General features: G+C 40.8%; 2 protein-coding genes across 4 annotated transcripts in view; one reads left to right on the top strand and one right to left on the bottom strand.

The window, feature by feature from the left end:
- Nucleotides 1-13,742, bottom strand: part of LOC133068841 (uncharacterized) — a 46,408-nt gene extending 32,666 nt beyond the window's left edge. The window contains exons 1-2 of the mRNA XM_061159779.1: nt 13,544-13,742; nt 9,848-10,126 (exon numbers count right to left, since the gene is read on the bottom strand). Coding sequence (XP_061015762.1) covers nt 9,848-10,126; nt 13,544-13,742 — 478 coding nt within the window. The remainder of the gene's footprint in view (nt 1-9,847; nt 10,127-13,543) is intronic.
- RERE (arginine-glutamic acid dipeptide repeats) overlaps nt 9,396-27,252 on the top strand; it is a 408,498-nt gene continuing 390,641 nt past the window's right edge. For 2 of the 3 annotated variants that reach the window (XM_061160480.1, XM_061160484.1), the window contains exon 1: nt 9,396-9,878. The gene's annotated coding sequence lies outside the window, so the exon portion shown is untranslated. The remainder of the gene's footprint in view (nt 9,879-27,252) is intronic. The other variant, XM_061160483.1, reaches the window with a different exon arrangement.

Here is a 27,252-nt window from a genome sequence, read left to right on the forward strand (position 1 = left end):
AGGCTGGATTTAGAAAAGGCAGAGGAACCAGAGATCAAATTGCCAACATCCGTTGGATCATAGAAAAAGAAAATGTAAGAGATTTCGAGAAAAACATTTACTTCATCTTCACTGACTATGCCAAAGCCTTTGACTGTGTGGCTCACAACACACTGTGGAAAATTCTGAAAGAGAGGAGAATACCAGACCACCTGACCCACCTCCTGAGAAATCTGTATGCAGGTCAAGAAGCAACAGTTAGAACCAGACATGGAGCAACAGACTAGTTCCAAATTGGGAAAGGAGTGTGTCAAGGCTGTATATTGTCACCCTGCTTATTTAACCTATATGCAGAGTACAGCATGTGAAATGCCAGGCTGGATGAAGCACAAGGTTGAATCAAGTTTGCAGGGAGAAATATCAATCACCTCAGGTATGCAGATGACACCACCCTTAAGGCACCACCCTTATTTTGTGAAACACAACTGGGTGACTATCAACTTTGGTTTTTCTCTATCACAGTATCACCTTCTGTGGAGATACTGTATGTCTTTACCTCTGCTGGACATGATCTATGAGCCTGTTGCTTTTATTAGTTTATTTCTTTATTTTTAATTATTATTTTTAACTTATTTTGTAATTTTATTTGGCTGTACCAGGTCTTATTTGGGGCATGTGGGATCTAGCTCCCTGGCCATGGATCAAACACAGGCCCCCTGGATTGGGAGTGAGGAGTCGATGCTACTGAACCACTAGGGAAGTCACTTTAAAAAAAATCAAAATTGTCTTTATTTTTCATAGGACTAACATTTTAAATTGAATATTTAATTTATTTATTAAAAGATTTTTATTGGACTATAGTTGATTTACAATGTTCTGTTAGCTTCAGGTGTATAAAAATGTAAATCTGTTATACTTACACATGTATCCATTCCCAACCCCCCACCCCCCCAGGAGAATAAGTTTATTTATAGTCATCTATTCACACTTAAACTTTTTTATTTATTATTATTATTATTTATTTTTTTAAATTTTTTATTTGTTGAAGGCTAATTACTTCACAACATTTCAGTGGGTTTTGTCATACATTGATATGAATCAGCCATAGAGTTACACGTATTCCCCATCCCGATCCCCCCTCCCACCTCCCTCTCCACCCGATTCCTCTGGGTCTTCCCAGTGCACCAGGCCCGAGCACTTGTCTCATGTATCCTACCTGGGCTGGTGATCTGTTTCACCATAGATAGTATACATGCTGTTCTCTCGAAACATCCCACCCTCACCTTCTCCCACAGAGTTCAAAAGTCTGTTCTGTACTTCTGTGTCTCTTTTTCTGTTTTGCATATAGGGTTATCATTACCATCTTTCTAAATGCCATATATATGTGTTAGTATGCTGTAATGTTCTTTATCTTTCTGGCTTACTTCACTCTGTATAATGGGCTCCAGTTTCATCCATCTCATTAGAACTGATACAAATGAATTCTTTTTAATGGCTGAGTAATATTCCATGGTGTATATGTACCACAGCTTCCTTATCCATTTATTTATTATTATTTTTTTTAAAGGAGATAGAGAAAGCTTCTGACATAAGCATCAGAAGGGGGCAAAAAGAATACCCCCACACTTAAATTTTTAAGATGGAGTATTTCCATATAAAATACTTTAAAAAAAATACTTTCAAACACTCATCAACTCTCCATTCTTTTTAAGATTCTTTTCCCATTAGCTTCTTTTCCCTCCATTTTATTCTTCATTATTGGGGCTTAAATTCCTTTTTTATTTGTGGTAAAAACAGCTTGCCAGAAGTTTTTATGTCTGAGGAGAAAGTCATTTTGTCACCTCTTGCTGGCTCACTAACCCTAGTCTCTTTCTTTCACCCTGGGATGAAAATTAATCACATATTACTAGGTCAGATGGAATAGATGGTGTTTCAGTGTACAGTGGAGATATGTCTTCATTTTTCTTGGCTTTCTGTTTCTTCAAGTGATTACAGTAAGAATTTGCTGTCAGTCTGAAGGCCGTGGGCTCTTTGGCAGGTTGGCTGGAAGGTCTTTGCTGGGGTGTACTCTGGAATCACTCTCATGAAATTTCTATCATTCAGGAGAACATGAACATTCTGTCACTTGTGGTCTGCTCCTTTTGGGTTTTTCTCCATCAGAAAGGCCAAATGCAGGACTTCCCTGGTGGCCCAGTGGCTAAGACTCTGTGCTCTCAATACAAAGGATCTGGGTTCAATCCCTGGCTGGGGAACTAGATCCCACATGCTCTGACTAACACCTGGTGAAGCCAAATAGAAATAATAACATTTTAAAAAAGGCCAAATGTCCCTTGTAAAAGTAACTATGAAAAAAATGTATTGAATCACTTAGCTGCCAAGTAACTCAATTCTAGTCTTTTTTGCCACTCACCATTCCAAAAGCATGCTCTGGGTGTTAGGCTTATCTAGAAAGCTGCCTCCCCTACCCCCAATATACCGCCCCCCCCCCCCCCCCCCCCCCCGCCAATACACTCACCCTCCCCCAGCCCTTCCAAAGGGAGGCTGCTCAGCCACAGTTCCCTGGGGTTTTCACTGCCATCCTTCACCCCTGTTCACCCCTCTGTTACTACCTGCACCTCACCGTGGGGCAGTGATGGGGCCAGGGCTGGGTCTAAAATGATGAACTGGGCCAATTAGCTTTCTCCCTCCTAGGAATTTTAAGTAGGAAATACTAAAGTCACGAGGCAGCTGGCAGAAGCAGCTATAGCTGGTAAGTCATAAGCTCCAGAAAAACCAGAGAAGCTGGGAGAGGCCCCACGCAAACTGCAATTATGAGGGAGCTGAAATTATGAGAAAGCAGACGCTTTGAAGTGAAGAAAAGCTAAAGTGTAGAGGGGTGAGGAGGTCAGCTGGTGGGAAAGATGAGACCAGTGGGCCAGTGATGCTGATCCATGGAGAGAGCTGGGGGTCCTGACCTTCCTGCGGCCCTGCTTCTAGTCCTTTCTTTTCCCGAGGTTGCATGGTTCAGCTTTGCTCATATGGGAACATCCTATGGGAACACCCGCACGCAAATCTCCTGTTACTTGAGATGCTGAGTGAGTCTCTGTTCTTTGCAACACAAAGAACAGAACTAAAATGCTTGGTTTTTTTTTTTTTTTAAATTAATAGGCTTTATTTCTCAGAGCAGTTTTAGGTTCACAGCACAGAGCTCCTATGTATCCTTTCATCTGCCTCCCCCCACCCAGTTTCCCCTATTATTCACATCTTGCCTTAATGTTACATTTGTTATAATGGCCCATTTGTTACAATGATGAACCAATATGGATACATTATTGTTAACTAAAGTTAGTAGCTGAAGTTTGAGTTTACTTTGTTGCATATTTCATGGGTTTGTATCTGCCCTAAGGTTTGTATCCACCTTAGAGTATCATTCAGAATAGTTTTCACTATCCTGAAAGTTCCCTGGTTCCACCTAGCCATCTCTCCTTCCCGGATCCCTGGCAACTGCTGATCTTTCTAATTCCTTTTCCAGAACGTCTTTTTCAGTGCCTTTTGCAGAATATCATATAGTTGGAATCCCACATTATGTACGTAACCTTTTTTCTAACTGGTTTCTTTTACTCAGTAATGCCTTAAAGAGGTTCCTCCAGGCTTGCCAGTTTCTTTCTTTTTACTGCTGAATAATATTTCATTGAATGATGCACCTGTTTTTCATTTGCTTATTTAAAAAAATTATTTATTTTTTACTATGCTTGGTCTTTGTTGCTGTGTGGGCTTTTTCTAGTTATGGTGAGCAGGGGCTACTCTCTAGTTGCAGTACACGGGCTTCTAAATGCAGTGGTTTCTCTTGTTGCAGAGCTCAGGCTCCAGGATGCACGAGCTTCAGGAGTTTCTGCTTGTGGGCTCTAGAGCACAGGCTCAGTAGTTGTGGTACATGGGATGAGCTGCCCTATGGGCTTTTCCTGGACCAGGAATCGAACCTGTATCCCCTGCATTGCAAATGAATGAAGAGGGTGTCCCTGGTGGCTCAGAAGGTGAAGAATCTGCCTGCAATGCAGGGGACCCTGGTTCAATCCCTGGGTTGGGAAGATACCCTGAAGAAGGAGATGGCAACCCATCCTCTGCATTGCAAGGTGGATTCTTAACCTCTGGACCACCAGGGAAGCCCCTCATTTGCTTATTGAAGGACATTCTGAATGCTTCCAAGTTAAAATGCTCTCAAGATGAAAAAGTAAGCAAAGAAGAATTTACTCTGGAAGTTGGAGTACTAGGAGACATTTGGGGCTGAGAGGATCACGAATGTGGATATTTTGAAATTAAGATGCCTTAAGTGTCAAAGAGAGAGAGGCATTAAAGTGACTGACTCAGAGATGTACAAATTAGACACCAAAGCTGGATGACCGAGGGTGAATTTTGCAGGATTGTGAGTTACTTGCCTGTTTCCTCTGTGTGTATATACGCCTTGGATTGAAAAGACAATGCATTTGGGTGGCTAATAGTGACTGCCACATCAATGTTATAAGATTAAATTCTCATAACCCAAATAATGTGGTAGGATCAAAAATATATTTTCTTTGGCCTCCTCCTTCCAAGGGCCCCTTTGTGATCCACGCCAGCTTTCTTTGTTCACCATTTAGACAAAATAGGGTTTGCAGATAATTTTCAAGTCCCCATTATTCTGACCTTATTCTCCCTAAAAAATTACACCTTCCCTCCATGGTAAACCTAAGGAATTTACCAATAGATGCAGAGGAAATGTTAATCTTGAAATGCAGCTTTCCCCAGGGTGGAATCCACTGGCTCTTTGGCTCTCTCAGTTAACAGTGGACAGCTGTTTATAACAGGAAGTGTGGAATAGCACATCTCCCTGAGACGGCAGGCAGACAAAGGAGGAGGATAGCTAATGATCAAACTTGGAATTGGGCCAAGACAATGAAAATCAGCATCTCCTCCCCTTCATTCTTTCACAAAGCCCTGTGTGACTTTTCAATCACCACACGTGGTCAGAAGTCAGATTTGGGGTTTAGATCTCACCCAAAAGGAATCCTCGAGCCTTCGGACAGCATGCTGTGCTATTGGCTGGCTGAGTGTGACTCAGAGAGGAGCAAGCTCCACTTGTACTCACTCTGGTTGAAAGAAAATTCATCAAGTCAGGAGTTAAATTGAGAACCTTAATTGCTGCCCACGATAAGCCATGTCCAAACAAAGGAAAGAGGTTTCTGATTTTGATCCTTTTTTGGGAGGAAAATCTGTTTCATTTTTGTATGTGTCTGCACGCACGACATGTGCTTCCAGCAATTTGCAATAAGCCTCCAGTAATCACCCACTGCTCCATCTCAGTGGGGGGACTTTCAAAGGCTACCATGGGTTTCTTGTCCTGAGGAAGGAGGCTGGAGAGGGAGCAAGTCTGGTTCACAAGAGATAATAAAGTACAAACCCACTGTGGGTATGTAAGGTGAGTGCTGAATGCCTGCAGAAAGAGGGGCTGCAATGAGAAAGGAGTAAGTAGCCATTACTGCTGGTGGATGGACCTAAAAAGTACAATGATGTGTGTGTGGGGGTAGCTGAAGCTCATTATTGGCTGGTATCTGTACGACATAAACTTGAAAGGCATATTCAAAGAAAATGCCTAGAAATGAGCTTCAGTTTGTTACCAGACTGGATAAAGTACCCCAGTTTTGCTTAAGGCATTTTAGGGGAAAATAATTTACTTGTTCTAAAGCTTGAGTACTTCTGGTGAATTATGAAGGCTAGTTACTGGCCATATGTTCAAATAATTTGAATTCTTTAAAAATTATACATGTTTGATATAAAAAGAAAAAAAATCAAACAGAACAGAGTTGAATGAAGTCAAAAGTCAATCTCCTCTTCCTGCCTCATTTTCCTTCCATGCCTGGTGGATATGTTTCCGGGTGGACAAGTTTCTAGATGTTTTGAAGCAGATACAAAATGGTTATTTTTAGACTACAAATGGAATTATACTTTACATAATTGTTCTGTGATTGGCTTTTTTCATTTAACTCTGAATCGTGGCTACTATTCTTTATTAGTTGTCAGATTTACTACATTCTTTTTGAAAGTTGTAAGGTATTTCATTGTATGTTTGTATCATAATTCATTTAAACATTTTTTGTTGATGGGTGTTGGGCTTTTTTTTGGTTTTCACCATTATAAATAATGTTGCGAGTCTTTTATATATATTTTTGTACATTTGTGAAAAATTATTTGTAGAATGGCTTTCTAGAAGCAGAGTCACTGTATCAAAGGGTATGGATATTTATCATTTTCATAGATTGTGCCAAATTGTGTTCTAAAAAATGGAATGATTACATTTTTACCAACATTGCATCAGAGGGCCTGTTTCCCCACATTCTCATCAATATTTTTGAAGTTAGAAAAAATTCCTAACAGGTGATTTTAATTTGCTTTTATTTCATTTTGAGTATATGTTTACTGAACACATTTTTTTCTGTGACTTTTTTTTGCTCAAACACAATATTTTGTGTATGAGCACGAATGTATATCAATGTTTTTCCATTGATTTTTTTTTTCTTACAAATTTGAACAAGCTGTTCGTATTCAGGAAGTTAGCCCTGTTGCATAGTGTTGAAAATATTTCCCCTGTTAGCTTGTTTCTTGCAGTGCTATGGTATTTTTTATGCTTTATAGTGACATAAAATATTTATGCAGCAAAATTTATTGATATTTTTTCTTTATGACCTCTGGGCTTCCTTTCATGCTTAGAAAGAACTTCTCCAATTTATGACTGGAAAAAGTTTTAGTATTCCTTTAATACTTTTATTGTTTCATTTTAAAAAATAACAAAATATCTGACATATACAAAAAATGAGCATAACCTATATGTAGGTTATAGAAGACAATAATAAACACAAGTAAACTCAACCTAAGAAATAGTGGTTTAGTGGTTTCAACTTTTACATTAAAAAAATATCCATTTATAATTTAGGGAAAGAGGTTTAGGAATAACAGAAATCTAATTTTAAAAATTCTGTTTTTCTGAGTTGTTTTTGTTTATTCATAGAGCTATCTGATTACTCAACACCATTTATTAAATAACCTCTTTTTCTCCTGGCTTCTTTTAAATAATAGTATTATATCTGATTTGACTTCTGTATACAAATTAAATCACCTCTACTCATAGTAAGATATATAAAATAACTAACAAAAGTCCTTCTTGATGTTATCAGGTTCAGAGAAGTGATCCCTACATTCTAAAGCCTTACAAAAAGAAAATAAGGAAACTTTTTCTAATTTCATCGTGGGAAAAATAACCTACTAGATATTTGAACTCTTTCACCTTGAGCAAGTTATTTAACTTTCCTAAGCCCCAGTTTCTTGACCTTTAAAATGGAGATACTAATAATACACTTCATGAACTGCTGTCAGGACTAAGAAGGCTAAGAAAGCAACATGCTTTGCCTGGTGCTTGGAATGTAATAAGCTTTCAAAGAGTGGTTTAATCGTTGTTCTTATTACAGTGTATTGTTATTACCTTATCAGTCTCTAAGTTCCTTGGAAGGAAGCCTGTATTCTGTGACTTTATGGCTGGACTACAATTCTTGAATGGGATTGTTACAGTTAAACAGGTCTCGTTGGCTAATTTTTGGCCCAATACAATAATATTATGCTTTATAACAATGTGGAATTTCAAGACTTTTAAATCTACATTTAAAAAAAAAGAAGTGAAAATAATGTCAGTCCCTCTCAGATTTCGAGAACCTCTCTCTTCCCTGCTGAATGGCCCTGCAGGATCCTCTGGGTATCCTCTTAGAACCACTGTCCATTCCTCCACTACAGAGCTGAACATTTATTAGAAATAGTGCTTCTGTAAATGTAGACTTTGATGGCAAGCGAAGCCATCTAACTAATGCACTTTACTTTTCATCATTTCCAAACTGATGTGGAATAGTTCCATCTGTATCTAGGTGGTTGAGAACTGTTTATCAAATTTATGATGTTGTAAAATTCAGTTCTCACATTATTAGAGATATGGTGGTATTAACTAGTTTCCCCATTTCATAGCTGGAATTGCAGCAGAAAGGAATTTTCCTGCTGAAAGTTACTCTGAAAGGTAGTGGTAAAGACACATTTGATTTTAGATGTCTGGGGTCACCATCAAATAGTATCTATTAGTCCTATTATTTTTTAAACTGTTGGATGTGGAAATTGCAATCTGAATAGATATTGCAAAGAGAAAATTATCAGTTTATTTGAAAGTGATGAGTGAATTATTTTGTGCTATGTTCTATCCCTTAATTATTCTATTATATACAGATCTGAGCTCCTTCAGGAAGAGTGTATGATATAAGGACCAATAAGCATTTCAGTGTACTAACAAACCAACAATAGGTTGATGATTCACCCTGGATTCTTGCCAGGGTCTGTGAAAGAACTCAATACTCAATAAGCATGATATGCATTTCAAAAACTGCTAATCATAATTAAAAATTCCAAACCCCTCAATCCTATAAATTATATAAAATGGAATCTGAACATTTGGCCTGCCCCACAATTCCCTTATAGCAGTGGAGACCCTGTGATTATCAGGTTTTGGGAAAGTGGGACACAATATTTCTCAAAGAAAAGGTGATACTTGGATTTTTTTTCCTGTTTTTAGATTTTATTTTTCAAACTTACGGCATAGAGTTGTGTACACTCCTCGCTTTCCGAAATCTGTGTCTGTGTCCCTTCTTTTTCCTTGATGAGACTTTCTTTTCAGGCTTGCTATTTTTATAATTTTTTTTTTCATATTAGCAGTGCAATCTACCAATTTCTTTTTTCTTCTAAATAGTCTTTTGCCAAAGACTTATTCTGAAGACGTAAATGCGCATCAGAATTTCGAGTCTTGGAGCGAATCTTTCGAACCCACTCCAGATCTCGCAGGGATATGAATTTGCGTTTTAAGTGGCTGAAAAAGCAAACCGTGACCCTGGTAATAACAGGAGCAACTGGACTCCGGCCATCCCGGCCCCTGGGACCTGCCCGCTGCGCGCCGCGGCCCGGGACCCGCACAAAGACGCAGCCAGCGGGGAGATCAGCCCACGGCCCAGCCGTCGCCTGGAGCGCGCGCTCGAGCCTGGCCGCCGCGTCGCAGGGGCTCGGCCGCTCCCCTCCTTCTCTCCTGCTCATTTTATTAGAAATTAAAAAAAAAAAAAAAAAAAGAGAGAGAGAGAGAGAGAGAGAGAGAGAGAGAGAGAGAGAGAGAGAGAGAGAGAGAGAGAGAGAGAGAGAAAGCTCAAAGAAGTCCCGCCCCTCTCCCCGCCCTCCGCCTCCCATTGGCGAGGCCACCTTGCGCGTCACTCCAGGTCGCGCCAATGGCAGGGCGCGATACTGCGAGGTGGGCCGGGCCCGAGCGCGGAGTGGGCGGTGGGTCGGTGCAGCAGCCCCGCAGCGGCTCGGCCACCATCGCCGAGGCGCCGCTGCTCCCACAGACGCTCGCGAGCCGCCCCCCGCGCTCCCAGCCTCCTCTTCCTCCCGCACGCCCGAGACGCTCGCCCGGCTCGGGTCTAGCTCCCGCCTCTGCCTCCCCGCTCGTCTCCCCTCGTTCGCCTCCCACATTGTCTCTGCCTCGTTTTCTCTCCTAGTTGAGAGGAAAAGAAAAAAAAAAAAAAAAAAATCACCATCATCCTCCGGGAGCCCCCTCGCCCTCAGAAAAACTAAACCAGACATGAGCCTGGGCTCTCGCTCCTGAAGGACTGGCCGAGCGCAGAGGCTGGTGGGGCCCGCACGAAAGGTCACGGGAGGGAAGCCCCCGTAGCCCCTGGCTCTGTTCCCGTGGCCGGCCCGCCCTCGGCCCGAGTCCGGCGGCCCCAGCCCCGCGGGCCTGCAGCCCCGTCCCCCCACTTTCCCGGGAGCCGGCCGAACACACCTCCATTGATGGTGTAGCGCATCCGGGGGAGGTGAGTCTCCGAGTGGCCCGCGCGCGGCGTCTGCCTGCAGTTGTGGCCCCTCGTCTTGGGCGCGGGGGTGGGGCGGGCCCGAGGAGTCGGCTTGGAAGCCGGGGTCCCGGGTGGGGGCCGCGCATGGCGGGGCAGGCGGGAATCAAGGGCCGGGGCCTCTCGACCCTGTGCCGGCCAGGTAACTGTCTCTTTCGCCTGCTGACCCCGGCTCTTTCTTTGCTCCTCGGTCTTGCTCTGTTTTGACTTGTCTGAGGTTAAACTCTTTCATGTGACTAAAATCGTGGGCTGAACTGGGGGGCGGGGGCGAGGAGGGAGGAAGTCCAGGACCGAAACTGCGAATTTCTTGAATGTTTGAGGATTTGGGGGGTCGTGAGGGGTAGGAGGACTTAAAATATCATTATCCCATTAGGGGAAGATTCTTTGTGTTTGAAATCTCTAGTTCTCTGCTCTGCGTGCTGCTTGAATTTTAAAACTAAAATTCACTTGCAGTAGAAAAAGATTCTTATCCTGTTGTAGTTTGTCTCTCTGAAGGAGAGTGGCTTTCATGTTTATTAGTAGTAGTAGTAGTTTTTTTTTTTTTAAGCTTTTGGAAAGAAGAAAAAGTAGTTTTACATAGATTGTGCGTGTGTGTAGGGAGGGGGAAAGCACTGCAGGTTTCCTTTGCTTTGAAACTGGTTTGTTTGAGAAGTTGTTGAAAGGAAAACAAAATGATTCATTGTTGAATTGTCATTTTCCTCTGCCTCTTTTCCAAGGTTTGCTTACAATTTTTCTGGATTACAGACTTCAAACATTGATTTAAGCAGAATGTGTCCTTGAGAAACTGGGCGCTTTAAATGTTTCAGTATGTGTTACTATTTTGAGGTACATTTAGAAAGTAGTTTTGTATGAATCCTGAAATAGCTTTCTCCAAAGCAGTTTTTTAAACACTAGAAAGATAACTAGTAAAAGGGTAACTCACAGTGAATTGCAAAACAAACATTGTAACACAAGATTAATGCAGTCCTATGTTTAAGATTTGAAACAATTTTGATAATTACTTTCCATTTAAAGTGAGACCTTTTTGTCTGGTGTACACTGGTGTCTTTCGACTCAGTCTGTTGGGGGAGGGGAGAGAGGACGGATCTAGACAGTAATAAAATCATCTTTGAGTAGCTGTTGCCTTTCCTGAATCTGGTTGCTGAGTTAATTCCACCGTAAATTATAAACCAGTTTTGATTTCGTTGGCCTGGGCTGGATAGAAAGCTGGCTTCCAGCTCTCCCTGTTGTTGCTGAGGTCGAAGGGAAAAGAGGCAGACACACACACACACATACACACACACAGACACAATACCAGGCAGAGGGCTCATTGTTCTTCCATACACACATTCATTCTCTCTCTCCCGTATTTGGGACTAGGTTTGCACAGACAAACACAGCTCTTTTGGGGAGAGGGGAGAGGAGATGGGGGAAGGGTGGGTGCTTTTCTTCTTCAGCTTTCTCTCACCTATCTCCTGTCTGGCCTTTTTTTTTTCTTTTTTTTTTATTGCAGCCTTGTAAGAGGGAGAAGAGTATGTCGGAAACTAAAGGACACTCAAAAACATGTTCAGAGACGCCTCTTACCCACCGCCCTTTCTTTCCTTTGCAGCCCTGGTTTCAACTGCTCTCTCTTTTTTGTGTCTGTAAAGATAAAATCCCTTATTATATGTCGTGGCCTTATAGTCAGCGTTTGAATTCCTCATTGCCCCTGACTTTGCTGGGGACAGTGATTTGTTCAGTCGACTGTTACTGTAGTGACTGTGACCAGGGTCATCTTTTCTAGGTAGAAGTAGATTGTCTCAGTTAAGATAATAAAGATTGTATTTGAGGTTAATAGTTAGCAAAGTGTGTTATGTTTTGATGTATTCGTGGTCTGAAGGTTTGATAGCTAGTGAGCTATCACTGTGTATTGGTTTGTAAATAGGGGTTATAAGAAAAGATCTGGTTTTCTGCTTCGGGGGCTAATGTAGAGGCTTCTTGGAACACTGGACAGGGAATAGGCTGATAAGAGTTCAGCTGGGTTAAACCAGCTCTGGGCCAAGGATGCAGGTTGGTGTGAATTAGATGGGTGCAGAATAGCACCTTCTACTGGTTAATTGCCTTGAAGGATCCAGAGGAAGAGGATGGGGGAGGGGATTAACGGCTGAGGCCTAATGATTTTCTTTTGAACACAGTTGTAGTGCCTTCCTGCAAATGCCACTTCCCCGAGCCGCTCATACAGATGCCCTCTGACAGGGATGGCTGCATTGAGACTTTTTCCACTATTGGCTGCCTTGACATTAATTTGCTCTATTATTAGAAGTATTTATGCATTGTGACTTCCAAGGACTCCCTGTCTTTTATGGGAAATACAATTTGTCTTGAAATATTTTTTAAAAAAAGGAGTTGCTTTGTATTCTTGTAATTGGAAGCTCTACATACACTAACAGTCTTTAAAAAAGTTTTCAGTATCATTAGTAAAAGGTCAAATAGACCTAGCCTATGGAAAAGAAAAATCCCAGCCCTGGACCCAGAGGTTTTCCTCAGAGATTTAATGAAAGAGGTGGGTGGGTGGGGATGGAAGGGTAGGAGAGGAACTCACTGAAATGAGCAGTTTTTCTTATGTAATAGTGTGACATGTCAGTAGTGTTTCTAGCAGTCATATAAACATAAATAAAATTACATCTGTTAGGTTAACTTATTCTATGGGTTAGAGTAAAAAAGAAAAAATAGAGTCAAGAGAAAATGGGAAATAAGTGTACGGATTAACACAGAAGGCCAAACTCCCACTCAGAGGCTCTAAGTCAAGGTGTAGTTTCAGAGATAATCTGCTTGATAAATGCCTTGGAGAATTTTTATCATTGCACATCCTACCCATTTCAATTGTTTTAAACAAAATGAACTGGTAGAGAAGTTTGCCATGGCAAGGGTGACTCGGTGTAGGATAAACATCTTCTGTTCCAAACTGGCTGCTCTTAGGAATGTGATTTCTGACTCATTTTGCTTTCAAAGCTTAGAGTGTAATCTCTAAAGGTGTGGATCTTTCACGGTGAAATGTGAACAGGTCAAATGTATTATTTATTCAGCAGTGATAGAGTCAGGTAATTTCAGTCCAATATGTTCTCTGCCAGTGTTTTATTGCAAGGTAACTAGAGTAACAGAACCAATTCACAACAAAAATGTAATCGAAATCAAGAAATAAATACATCAGTTATTTTCTGAACTTTGATTTATTGTTTAGGCCAAAAGTTTTAAAAAAGTGAGACAGTAATCACTGTCACGTCCTGCAGCAATTCTGTGTAATAGTGAACAGAGACGTGCCAGTTCCTGTAAACACACACACACACATGTACAAGAATATGGCTTGTGCCCTTCTAAAAACCAGTGTATGTTGAATATTACTGTGGATTTAGTAAGGACCCTTTGCTTTTAAAATTGGTTTTGACTCTTTGACATCATGTTCAAATTTCAATAATCATAAAAAATTAAGTAGTAAAATAAGCTGTATATGCCAAATTCTTTGAGGAGTTTTGTGCTCTTCTACTATCTCCTCTTGGCAGTTTCTTTTGCAGTTGATTTGAAGGTTAAGATAGCAGAAAATTCAGGTGTTTAAGTGAGTCATTAGTGTAACCCAGCTGTGAACTTCATCACACACACACACACATACATACCCTCAAACAATGCACCATTGTCTGAGATAATCAGTTTCTGATAATGCTTTTCATCAGCATTATCACAGGGCTTTTCGACAACCAGGAATTCCTCTTGAATCATAGTTAAGTGGTCATTAATTATTGATAGCTTGGCAATTATTCCGTATTTGTAGCTCTGCTTGTCCTCTCTGAGTGTGATTGGGGAGCTTGTTGGCATGTGCTTAGTTTCTTGCCTAATAGAATTTGAGTTTTTTTTTTAAAGAATAAAGAGAAAATGCTGAAGTTTGCTTAAGTCACTTTAATGAACATTTGGCCACAAATAACTCAAACATGCTGAAATACAAAATATATATACTAGACTGGATTTTGTTTGGAATTATGATTCATATTACTTGTTGGTTTGGCAAGTAATGTAAGACGTAATATGGGTCTGTATATTAGGTAACTAGGTCAATAGAACTGCTAATACTGTGTAAGAGGTTTTTGGGTAAGGTGACCTGTTGGTGCCAGTGTAAAATTGTTTCTATTTGGTAAAATCTGCCAGTGTGTCAGCAGCATACCTCACTGTGGACTGTTTCCTTATATGGTTACGTTACAAAATGATACGACCTCTAATTCATAGATCACTTGGTATTTGAGGAATCTTTACTGCTTATTTGTCTTGGGCTTTTGCATCAGAAGTAGAAGCCGTGGGTCATGCCCTGATTTTAGACTAGTTATACATATGATTTACTGTAAGGGTTTAGGACAAGGAACAGGAAGTCTTCCAAGTCATTCTCACGTATTAGGCAAAAGTGGAACAGAAATGTGAACCTTGAGGGCCAGGCCTGACAGAAGCACCTCAGGTTCAGATGGGCCTTGTGAATGCTGAACACTGTTAGGAGTGTGGATATTGGCTAGCTTTCGTGACCAGATGACCTCGCTGCCTCCTCAGTGGGAAGAGTTTGTTGGCCATATACCCTACTTCAGGGCAATGTGTAGCTGTCCAGACTGTGTAGCATAAGGACACCCCTCAGGAGGGGGCAGTATTTACACTGTGGGCCGGACTAACCTGGAGGAGAGCTTGTGAGCAAACACGGCCACGCAGCATCCCTGGACAGCATGGAGAGCCCCTCCTGCAGAAACCCACTGGAGCACACACGCTTGGTGAAGCACGCGTGTGTGTGCTCATTAACACCTGCAGTGTCCAGCGGTTCCCAGAGGCCTGATTCCTGTTGCGCTTACTCCTGGGGGTGGGAAGCGGGAGCGGGTGGTATGGTGGTGGCACTTACTGTGTATGTTGAGTGTGAGCCGGCGGGAGTGTGGGCATGTGTCTGCATGTGTGCGTTCAAAGAAACTGCTGGGGAGGCCGTGAAAACCTAGCCCCCTGGGAGAACCTGACTCCCCTGGGGAAGTGTTTCCTTACTGGAACAACCTGGCTCCATTCCTCGTGGGATGGGGAGGCTCTGGCCACTGATATAAAAACATGTTTGATGTATGAAAACCTCATTCCAGTGAATTTAAACTAGATGCTCCTTGTTAAAGCCAGAGACCGTGTTGCTCCTGCCCATTCCCTTTCCTTCCCCTCTCCTTTCTGGGTGGGTCACTGAACATGGCTGACAGGTGTCGTCTGGCTGCTCCAGCTGGGCCACCACAGAAGGTTGTTCAGGTTGAACAGTAACATGCTAGCTTAGAGTTTCTACCAAAGGAAGGCGTTCCTTTTCTGCACAAGGCACTAAACTGCCAGAGCTGACCCACCTAATCCTCTGCTCTTCACTCAGCTGTTTCATCTCTGGTTCCTTTGTGTCTGTGTCTCTGCTTCCACCTCCACTAAGGACTCTCAATGTATTCTGTTTCCCAGGAAAGAAGATCTGATAGGTTGTAAGTTACCATTACTGTTGATAGAGGGTTTGGGGCCAGACCACCTCTTCAGCTACCCACTTGCCTTCTAGTTGGCAGAGTGCTCACCCTTCACCCCAGCTGTTAGGAGCTGAGGGGATGGGAGGCATTCTGAACGGTGGCCTGTGCAAAGGGAAATTGTTTCTTCTGGTTTTTTCCTATCACGTTTTTTCCATCTTCATTTTCCCTGACATCTGGTGCAGCTGTTGTTGCTTTTGGTAGCTTATCTAACAGTTTATTTTGCTTTAAGAAGCTCTACCGAGTCATAGCTGGTAGTCAGTCACACACTTTTTCAGGTGAGATCATTTCATTGCATTTATCTTTTTTTAAAATTTCCTGTTAATCTACCCATCTACCTAGCTGCCTGCCCAAATTGGTGTTTCCCCAACTGTAGTCATGGCATATTAATATGCTGCAAGTATTTTAAGTTTTCTGAGGTCACATAGATTTATAATGCATATTAGCACTCTGAAGCCTTAAAAAATAGGACTGTGGTATGTAAAAGGTTTTTTCTTTTTTTTCTCTCTTCCCTAAAGAATAACTATCATGTTTTAATGAGAACCAATAGTCTGGAGAACAGTTTGAGAAACACATGTAAAGCTAATCCTTTGTTAATCAGGTGGCTTGTCCTTTTTTCCTTAATAATGAAGTAAATTCTGGGTGTTACTGTTATGCTTTCCTGCTCTGTACTGTGTTTCTTCAAGCAAGTTTTGTACTCTAGTACTTCCAAGGGTACCACATAACTGCTGTTTCCACCTTATACAGTTGTCATTCTGGAGTTATTTTTGATTGTTGTATCTGTTATTCCTCATTCCATCTTTTAATTGGATCATATCAATATTTTTCTTTTTTAACTCTGCTCCAGTAACTGAACTCTTATTCAAGATATAATCACTTTATTTTTGGACAACTGCTTATGCTTATAAGCATAAGCACTGGCAAGACTCTCCTAACAAATAATAAACAAAAACAGGTACTTAACTATGTAGTTCACTGAGGTAAGCCTTACTGTACGTGTACATCTTACACGTGTACATCTTTACATGTAAAGATGAAGAGAACAGCTTTCTAGAAATTTTCTCTGTACTGGCCATTGGTGTATACTGTATACTGTTAGAAGTTAAGATAGTGTTTTAGGGGATAAACAGCAGGATCCTACTGTATAGTATAGGGAACTAGCTGTGTTCAGTATCCTGTGATAAACCACAATGGAGGGCTTTCCTGATGGTCCAGTGGTTAAGAACGCTTCTGCCGATGCAGGGGACACGGGTTTGATCCCTGGCCTGAGAAGATCCTACCTGCTGCGGAGCAGCTAAGCCCGTGTGCCACGACTACTGAGCCCCTCCCTGGAGCCTGCGCTCTGCAGCAAGAGAAGCCAGCACAGTGATGAGAAAGCTCGTTTGTGCAGCAGCGAAGAACAGCACAGCCAGAAAACAAACACACAAGAAAAAAACACTTTAAAACCGTAATGGAAGAGAATGTGAATAAGAATATATGTGTGTGTGTATGTATATATGTAACGGAATCACTTTGTTGTGCAGCATAACTTAGCAAAATATTGCAGATCACACCTCAATAAAATAAGTTTAAAAAAGGATAAATGTTTTAGAGACACACAGTCCTATTGGGTTGTATTAGTTATGTGTTGTTGCGTAGCAGATTACCTCAAAACTTGGTGACAGCACAGTAAAATTTGCCCTCTCACAGTTTCTGTGGTTGGTTGTCTGGAAGTGGCTTAGTAGTTTTGGCCCAGAGGTCTCTCCTGAGATGGCAGCTGGCGCCGCTGTATCTGAAGGCTTGACTGGGGCTGGAGGCTCTGCGTCCAGGTAGCTCACACACTCGGCTATATATAGGCAGAAAGGCCTGCAGGGAGCCTCGGTTGCTTACCGCAGGGACCTTTCCATGTGGTTACTTGGGTGACTGCATTGCACGGCATTTGGCTTCCCCCAGAAAGAGGGGAGGGAAGGAGGAGCAAGGAAGCAAGAAGGAGGTTTTTTATGACCTGGTCTCAGAAGTCACAGGGCTTCCCAGATGGCACTAGTGGTAAAGAACCTCCTTGCCATGGGTGTACATGTGTTCCCCATCCTGATCTTCCCTCACACGTGTACACCCATGGCTGATTCATGTGAATGTATGGCAAAACCCACAATATTGTAAATTAGCCTCCAATAAAAATAAAAATAGGGCAACATATGGTGATTAATAAAGCAAGTAAGCATAAAAAAAAAAAGGAAGCTTCTTCCCAACGCAGGAGACGCAATAGACTTGGGTTCAGTCCCTGGGTGGGGAAGATCCTCTGGAGGAGGACATGGCAACCCACTCCAGTATTTTTACCTGGAGAATCCCATGGACAGAGGAGCCTGGTGGGCTATAGTCCATAGGATCACAGAGTCAGACACAACTGAAGTGACTTAGTACACAGCACTCAGAAGTCACCCACTGTCACTTCCATCATATTCTGTTAGTTAGAATCAAGTCACTGAGTCTAACCTACTGGCAAAGAGAAGGGAATTAATTAAGTTCAGTTCTTGAAGGGAGGAGTATCAAATAATTTGTAGATTTTAAAACTACCACAGGCGTTTAAAGGAGAGAGAGATAGAAGATTAAAAAAATCTTTCCCCTTTGATTAGTTATCTTCAAGCAGTGCTTTACTTAAACTAGCAGGTAGTTGCTGGTTCTAAGACAAGAGTGATGTCACCATAACCTCACATTATTCATCTTCTTCCTTTGCCTTTGCTGAGATATCATTGATTTCCTACCTTTCTGTTGTTCTTACATCACATTTTACCTATTTCAGTTAAAACTGTGCTTTGGACATACTGCCTTAAGTTGCTTTGATTTGGCTACTCATATTTCCCACCAGTTAAGTACCTTCAGTTCTTTAGCCTTGCCACTCCTTTTATCACTTCATAGTGCATACTATTGGCATTTATATCATATTGTTAATCATATTCTTTCTATTAGATTGTAAACCCCTGGAAGGCAGAAGGCTTTCCTTTGACTACGCCAGTGTGTATACTCATGTGGAGAATTGGATGTATTCTAAAATATGTATTTCATTGTGTTTTAAGATGCCATCAGTAGTAAGATGCACCGTATTTTATGTACCTCTAAGAAAGAAAATAATGCTGGCAATTAAACTGTGTAAGACCTGTCCCAGTTCTAATGATACACAAATGTAAAAACATTGTGCACCTTAGAATTATTGAAATATGGTCATCTGTTCAGGCCATCATTCTTTTCATAACTGTGTATTCCTTGGGAAGCATTTCTGAACTCAGATTTAGAGCACATCATTTCCTCCCATTGGAATGGTGTTAGAGGTGGTGTTCCTGCCTAAAGAGTTAGATGAAAAACTTAGCTATGACCAACAGTACATTAAAAACAGATGCTACCAGGGCTTCCCTGGTGGCTCAGTGGTAAAGAATCCACCTGCCAATGCAGGAGACATGGGTTTGATTCCTGGTCCAGGAGTAGCCCGCATGCCCTGGGCCACAGCTGTTGAACCTGTGCTTTAGAGCCTGGGAACTGCAACTACTGAAGCCCACTGATCTGGAGCTGGTGCTCTGCAACAAGAGAAGCCACCGCAGTGAAAAGCTTATGCAGCACAACTAGAGAGAGCAGCCCCTGCTTGCCACAACTAGAGAAAAGCCTGCATAGCCATGAAGACCCAGCACCGCCAAAAATTAAATAAATAAAGCAAACAAACAAAACGGATGTTACCATAAACCTGTAGTCGTTGTAGTTCTAGTTCCCACAGAGTAGGTAGAACTAGCATATATTTTGATTTGTAATGTACTATATATGTGTGTGTGTGTAGTATAAATACACCACTTTACTTCATTATCAATTTGAATTAAATTGTCAACTTTATCTTAAATATTGGTGTTCCTCATGATTCTGTCTATTAACTCCTCCCTCAGCGCTGTCTTCCAGAGTGTCCTCATTCTACCTCATGCTTCCAACCTGCAGTTTTATAAATGCAGCCCTGATCTCTTTTCTGAGATCCACACTCATGTTGTGCTCTGTCTCCTTGGATGTTTTCTGGGCAGTGAGCCTCAACATTTACCAGTCTGTATTTGTCCATCCTTGTACTGTTGCAGCAAAGTAGTTAAGAGCTCTAGACTCAATTCCCAGCCTTCTGCTTATTATCTCTGACTGTAGGCAAGTTGCTTACCTTTCTGTGGCTCAATCCTCATCTGTAATGAGAGGGTAATAATAGTACTCATGTTTATTTTGAGGATCAATGTAATTAATACATATAAAGTGTTTAAAATGCCTCTGGTAAATAGTAGTGAAAGTGTTAATTGCTCAGTCATGTCTGACTCTTTGCGAGCCCATGAACTGTGGCCCTCCAGGCTCCTCTATCCATGGAGTTCTCCAGACAAGAATACTGGAGTGAGTAGCTATTCCTTTCTCCAGGGAATCTTCCCAACCCAGGGATCAAACCTGGGTCTCCCACATTGCAGGCAGATTCTTTACTGTCTGAGCCACCAGGGAAACCCCCTGGTAAATAAGAAGTGATCTGTAAATATTACCTATTTAAAAAAAAATGTTACTGTCATCATTGTTGTCCATAGGTCTGGTTTTTGACTGTGTTCCCTTTCTTCATCTACAGCGCTCAACAGCGAGGAGATATGTAGGAGCAATGGGTTCAAATAAGCTCTAAGTTAGCAACTGTCAAGTTTTTACTATTCCTTGAATATAGGAAATGCTACAGAACAGGACATGATTAAATACAAAGTGAATGACCCAGACCATAGAGTAATGGTGAGGTTTGGCGTGTTAATGAGTAAACTGATGTCATAGCTTAGCTGTCCTTCTTTCTAGTGATGTTCCTAAAGGAACTTTATGTAAGTAGAACAATGGCAAGTGGGAGAGTCAGCATATTATTTTATTATTAATTGCGCTTTTGGTCAAAATACCAGTAGAGAGCTATTCTGGTAAACTGGGATGTGTATTGCTAAAACTTAAAGCCTAGGCAAGGGGTCTCCCTTCCTCCTAAATCTGACCTGCTTTCTCCTATGGCTGCGAAGACCCAAACATTAGTCTTTTAGGACTTGTAGGAGAGAAATAAGCAAGAGCAAGATCACCATCCCTGGTGGATATATGTGTGTGACCTTTAATCTGCAGTTAATATTCAGACGCATAAACAAGTCCGATCAGTGTTTTGAACTGTGACCCAATCAGATTGGCATCTTGTGGGCCCAGCTTCAGCTCTCTGGTGAGCTTGGCCTGAGGTTGTCTGTCTAGCAGCCCTACATTCTGACTTTTCTTAGGTTAGCCCCTGGGTCCTGGGGAAAGGTGCAAAGTAGTTTTCAAATTTAAGGGTAAGATTACTCTTTGAGATGAAACTAAGGAGAAATGTCGTGTGATAAATAAGATTTGCCATTTGGAAAAGTGGCCCACCATTAATGATAGCTACTGTGGCATTCCGGTAATGTGCTGATTTTAATTTTGATAACAGGAATGTAATCTCTGAGGAACATGATTATATATGATTATGTTAGCAGAGCAGAACTGAAGCCTGACCATATTGCTGTCAGTCTGAGATGACTGTGACGACAGAGGGGAGGATGATTAACTTGGACGCTAGAGAGGAGGCACCTGGAGCCTTGCCTGCAGTGTTGCAAGCTCCTGTACGTTGTTCAGGTAAACTCCAGGAGGGCAGAGACCACGTCGGCTTTGGTTCCTTCTGAGTTCAGTGTTCAGTGAGGAACGCAGTAGGCTTTCATTTTTCACTTGCTGAATGACTGAATGAATACTTTTATTGGATAGTAGTATTGATGTTCATGATAAAGGAGATTTGGCTTAATCTTAGGATCCCAGTGTATATTCAGGAAGCTAATTTTTGGATAAATTCTATCCGCCCGCCCCCCCACCCCGTGCTGGGTCTTTGTTACTGTGTGTGGGCTCTCTCTAGTTGTGATGAGTGGGGGCTACTCTGTTGTGGTGACTTCTCTTGTTGTGAAGCACAGGCTCCAGAGCATGGACTCAGTGGTTGGGTGCATGGGCTTAGTTGCTCTGCAGCATGTGGAATCTTCCCAGATCAGGGATCAAACCCGTGTCCCTCTGTATTGGTAGGTGGATTCTCAACTACTGGACCCCCAGGGAAGTCTGATTTTTGACTGTTGTTGTTCAGTTGCTAACTTGTGTCTGACTATGAGCCCCAAAACTGTAGCACACCAAACTTTCCTGTCATTCACCATCTCCTGGAGTTTGCTCAGACTCATTCATTGAGTCAGTGATGCCATCCAACCATCTCATCCTCTGTCGCCCCCTTCTCTCTTGGCCTCAATCTTTCCCAGCATCAGAGTCTTTTCCAATGAGTTGGCTTTTTGCATCAGGTGGCCAAAGCAAAGTTTTGGATAAATTCTTCATAGTGACATTTTTATATCTCTTATATAGCATAGAAAAACATTTTAAAGGTTCATAGTTATTTGAATCATAAATGAGTTTTTATTTTAATCCTAGTAAGTTTAAAATATGCATTAGAAATTATTTAATAAAGTGGTACTTAGTAAATAGATATAGTATCCTTTCTTCTTAGTTTTGCCTTGTATTAAGTAAGATTTAGCAAAACAGTAAGTGACAGAAACCCAAAACAACTGCTTGAACAAGATGGAAGTTTCCTTTCTCTTCTATAAATCATAGATAGCCCTGAGCCAGTGTGGGGCTTTTGTGTTCATTAGGGGACCCAGTGTTCTCCTTGTAGGCAAGGAGCCTCTGTAGTTCCTGTCATCAGTTTTGTATCCTCACCAGCAGGAAGGACATGAGGGGGCGAGAACTGAGCTCATTCCCATCCTGTGAAGACACCTCCCAGAAGTCACACACATCAATTCTGCTTTGTCCCTCTAATTATAACCAAATCACAGGGCACAGCTAGCTGCAGTGTGTGCTGGAAAATTTAGTCTTTGCTGGAGATGGCTGTGTGCCTAGTCAAAAATCAGAGATTCTGTTACTTTGGAAGACAGGTATTGCAGGACAGCTGTCAATTTGTACCATAAATCCCAAGGGATAATGTAGTAACACATTTGGTAATTCAATCTTTAATATTGTTTAGAAGAATATCATACTACTGTAATGAGTTCAGTATAGAAATTTTCCTAAAATGTTTTTTTTATCTAATGATGATTTCAGATTTTTATTGCTAGGTTAGTTTTTTAACAAGATGAACAGATGTTTGATTTGAACATTCTGGTCTTAGTAGCATAATCTGCCCTGCATGTTTTCAAGTTTTCATGGGATCCATTATAGTAGAAATAATTACTGAAATTTCCTAAGTTTCTATGCACTAAACATGATTAAAGACCTCTTAGAAACCTTTAATTCTTATTTATAAATTAGAAAACTGTGTAGACATCTTGTTGCTATTAATATGATATTGAGGAATGCTTTTATAAACACTTTAGTAATATTCCTATCTAGCTTTATAAAACATTCACATTTTTCTTTAGTATTTTATCTGTTTTGGCTTAGCACCTTTTTCTTAGCTTAGTGGAAATTTTGGAGTCTATGGAATCCTTAAGCAGTTTTTACACCAAGAAAAAAATTCTAGTAACTTGGTTTATAGTTATGCTTGAAACAATCTATAAGCTTCTTGATAATTTTGGTTTTGTAACTCATAGGACACAATTAATCTTTCCATCTGTTGTATTTTATTTGCTCCAGCATACAAGTACACAGTGTGCAGTTATAAATTGTCATAGTGATTATTTCTGTCAACTTAGACCCAAAGTTGTGAATGTGTTATAAAGTTATAGTGTCCAGGAACTTCTTAAACCCCTGAAGTGTTAAGAAATTGATCATACAGATTACTTTTTAGGGAGACATAGAAGGGCACTGGGGAGGAGGTTGGAGAGAGAGGGAGCCTTACCTTTTCATACTCCTACAGTTTGTCATGGGCTTCCCTGGTGGCTCAGATGGTAAAGAATCTGCCTGCAATGTGGGGGACCTGGGTTCTGATCCCTAGGTCAGGAAGATCCCCTGGAGGAGGGCATGGCAAACCATCCCAGTATTCTTGCCTGGAGAATCCCCATAGACAGAGAGGCCTGGCGGGCTATAGTCCATGAGGTCACAGTCGGACACAATTGAGTGACTAAGCACAGTACACAGCACCGTTTGTCATGTGTAAATATTATATAAATACAGAAGAAAAATCTGTGCCTTTTATTTTTAGATTCTTGCCATGCTCTTTTTATTAGATGCTTTAGTAGCACATGAGTTTAATTTATGTATGAGGTGGGGCATACACAATGACCTAGACAACGATTGTGTGCCTTTGAAGAATTTTCTCACCAAAAAGAATAAGACATGGAGTGCTCCGTAGAGGAGAGTGCCTTAAGAGATGATGGTCCTGTGGTTTAAGAAAGAGCATTAGCTCTGGCTGGAGGCCTTAGGGAAGATTTGGTGTAGGAGGCGGTGTTTAACCTGTGTTTTGAAGGATTGGCAGGATTTGGACATGTGATAAGTAGCTAAGAGGATTTCAGGCAGGAAATTGCATGGAGCAAAGGCACAGAGGCTGGAAAACATGGGGAATGGTGAGTACTTCTGCTGCTTCTGTGAGGAAGATTATTAAATTGTATTTCAATTTCCTTTTTTAAAAACAATCTTAAAAATGTTCTGTAGTAGATGCAGGCAGACGCTGTTCTTTCACCTCAGGTGGTTTATGTTTGAAGCTGTTGCTGGTAGTTCAAATTTGGAGAGGAATGCTTCAGGCTGATTTCTATAAGGAAGAACAGACTGGTCTGGCTGGAACCGCAAAGCACTGGAAAGACAGGTTGGGGTCACAGCATGGGGAGATTTAACACCAGGGTGAGACTATTTGAGAGCCTGATGCATTCAAATTAAATACAAGTTGTAACTGTAAAATTAATATATACTCATTGTAATCGATTCATACAGTTCAGAGCAATGCCCACTTTCCCAATATTCTTCCAGACATTAATAAGCACTTGTGTACATGCTAAGCATACTGTCTTGAATTTCGCTTTTTACTTAATATTCCAAGCACACATTTTTCAAGTCAGTTGTAATTATAATTCAGGTCTTTTTTTTTTTTTATAAAATTTGCATAGTGGGGCATTGTGTGGATACATGCTTTAATTTCCTGTTGATGGACACTTAAATTGGTTCTGACTTAAAAAAATCCTTGTACCTGTGCAATTTGTGTAGGTGTATCTGTAGGGTAAATTCTTAGACGTGGAATTGCTGCAGCAGTAGTTGTGTACATTTTTCATTTTCAAACTGTTAATGAATTGACCTCCAGGATGTGCCAGTGTATACAGAGTTTTAGGGTTCAGATTTACCCATCTTATCACCAGCCCTAGATATTTGAAAGCTCTTGATCTTTGCTAACCTGATAGGTGAAAAATGTACAGTATTTTAACTTCTGTTAAAATAACTTTCAACCATGAGTGAAGTTAATGATCTTTTTATGCATCATAATTTTAAAATACATGTTTTGTTGTGTCTTAGTAATAGAGCTGGGTGGTTTATATTAAATGGAATACTTCTTTTGAAGTACCATTTATTTATTTTAAAAATAGCTTTATTGAGACATAATTCACATACTATAAAATTTGTCCTTTTCAAGTATACATATATGAGTTTTAATCATTTAAAATTGAGTGCCAACCATTGCTGTATTATTTGTAGTGAATAGCTCTCATGCTGAACTTGAGGTCCTCTTTTTGTTTCCAAGTTCATCAGCATATTAGGCCCCAAATAGGAAGTGGGGACTGCAACTTCTCTTGTTATTTTTCCAGTCTGTAGGTCTGTCTCACCTGAGAGTGCAGTCAGGCTGGCTAGATTCTGAGATGGAATTATGCATGACAACTGCTTTGGAATCTCAGTGCTTTGGTACTGGATGGGGAGCAATTTCTTTCAAATAACTTGTAGTTGAAACTGATCTCCAACTGGTAAAGGCAACACAAACTTTTTGACTTATCCTGACATATTAAAAATATGAAATCTGGAGTGAAAAAGCTTCTGAGGTAAAAAGATTTAAAAGATATGGTAAGTGTAAGGTTAATAAGACAGTTTTTTTCTTTTTTATGGGGTGATTCAACTGCTTTGTAGTTACTATGTTCATTTTTTATTTCAGAGATTTCTTAATGTCTACTGAAGTGTCTGTGTGTGTGTGTGTGTGTGTGTGTGTATTATAAAATGATTACACACTTCACTTGGAGAGTGGTGGTGATCTGACCTGTGTGTGTTTCTGTTATGTTTCACATAGGTGTTTTCGTGTTGAGAAGAGCATACTGATAAGTAAAAACTGAAGACTAAGTTTTTGAGTGAAATCTTTTCTGTCTTCTATAGCATTGTCTCCCATCTAGTGGGACCCCAGGCAGCCCCTGTCTGAGGACTGTTAGAGAATAGTAGCTCCTATTCCTGACCAAGTCTGGGACCCTTATCTGTATATGGTTGTCTACTTGGGGAAAGGTATAGATAGAGGCTCTTAGTAATTTTCTGTTGATTTTGGTAGAAGTAATTCTTTCCTTTTGATTTTTATAAAGTAATACTTTAAGCATTTAGTTTCTTGTTCTTCCTAGTAAAAGTATCCTTAAAACTGTGATTCTTTTGCATTTTAATCTCATCATCTTCTATTATTTCTCCATATTTTTATTCTTGTTCTGTTTGGAAGGTTATTCTTGATGTTGGTTCTAGTCCTTTAAAGTGTCTCCTCATTTTCTCCTTTGACATCTCTTTTCATGTTACTGGTTTTTTCAAGTTTTAGATTTTTTTCCTATCATAAAGTCCCTTGGGCTTTGGCTTGTAGTTTTGATTAAAGTGGATTTTCATAGGGAGACTGATGGGCTTCCTCGGTGACTCAGTGGGTAAATAATCCACTTGCAGGGCAGGAGATGCAGGTTTGATCCCTGGGTTGGGAAGATCCCCTGGAAGAGGGCATGGCAACACTCTCCAGTATTCTTGCCTGGAGATTCCCATGGACAGAGGAGCCTGGTGGGCTACAATGTATAGGGTCACAGAGAGTCAGACATGACTGAGCAACTGAGCAACCACAGGGAGATTGAAGATGGTGCTGACTGACACTTGGGTCAGTGGTATGATTACTTAGGATGAAACTAATGTGAGCACCGAATGGCTTGAATATAGCATTTAGCTTAGTTAGTGGATCTTTCCATTTCCACTTGAGGACAATATTCTGGCTTAGAAGCACCGTCCTGAAAAAATACAAAAATAAAATTCTTTTGTGCTGTGTGCATTTGGGTCCAGATGAGACATGAGAACTGGGTGACCTATGAGGGAAACAGTGTTTATAACTCTAGAAACAATGTTTTGCTGAGATGCTATGTTGATTTGATTTGAGAGAATAATTGGGTCTTTTAAATACACTATGTGCTTCTTGCTTCACCACACTGTCCTGAACCATGACAACCAATGAGCATTATATTAATAAGTAAGCTTGACTAGTTAGCATGAGAGGACCTGTCTTGTGGCTTTGAAGTGTGATGAGGTGACCTGCTTCCTTAGCTGTCAAATGGGGATTATAGTACATCAACTGAAATGAAAACGTGGATATGGAAATAAGTTGAAAATACAAACCCTATAAATCTGAAGTGCTTCAGTTATCTTTTTCTTTCTCAGGAAACTCAGCAATTGCAGCCCACAACCCTTACTTAATCCAGAAATATTTATCCTCTGTAATGTTACCTCTAGAGAAATCCACTATTTTCTTGGTGTGTTTTTCATACAAACACTACAGGCAGTTGTATTTGTTTCAAACATCTTTAAGCAGGTACTACTGAGTGCTCGGTTAGCACTCAGCCGTACTAGAGAACTTAGGTGTTTTGTCCTAAAATAAAATTTTTCTTTTCATTTTATGA

The sequence above is a fragment of the Dama dama genome, chromosome 14, assembly GCF_033118175.1.
Source record: "Dama dama isolate Ldn47 chromosome 14, ASM3311817v1, whole genome shotgun sequence".
Classification (NCBI taxonomy): Eukaryota; Metazoa; Chordata; class Mammalia; order Artiodactyla; family Cervidae; genus Dama; species Dama dama.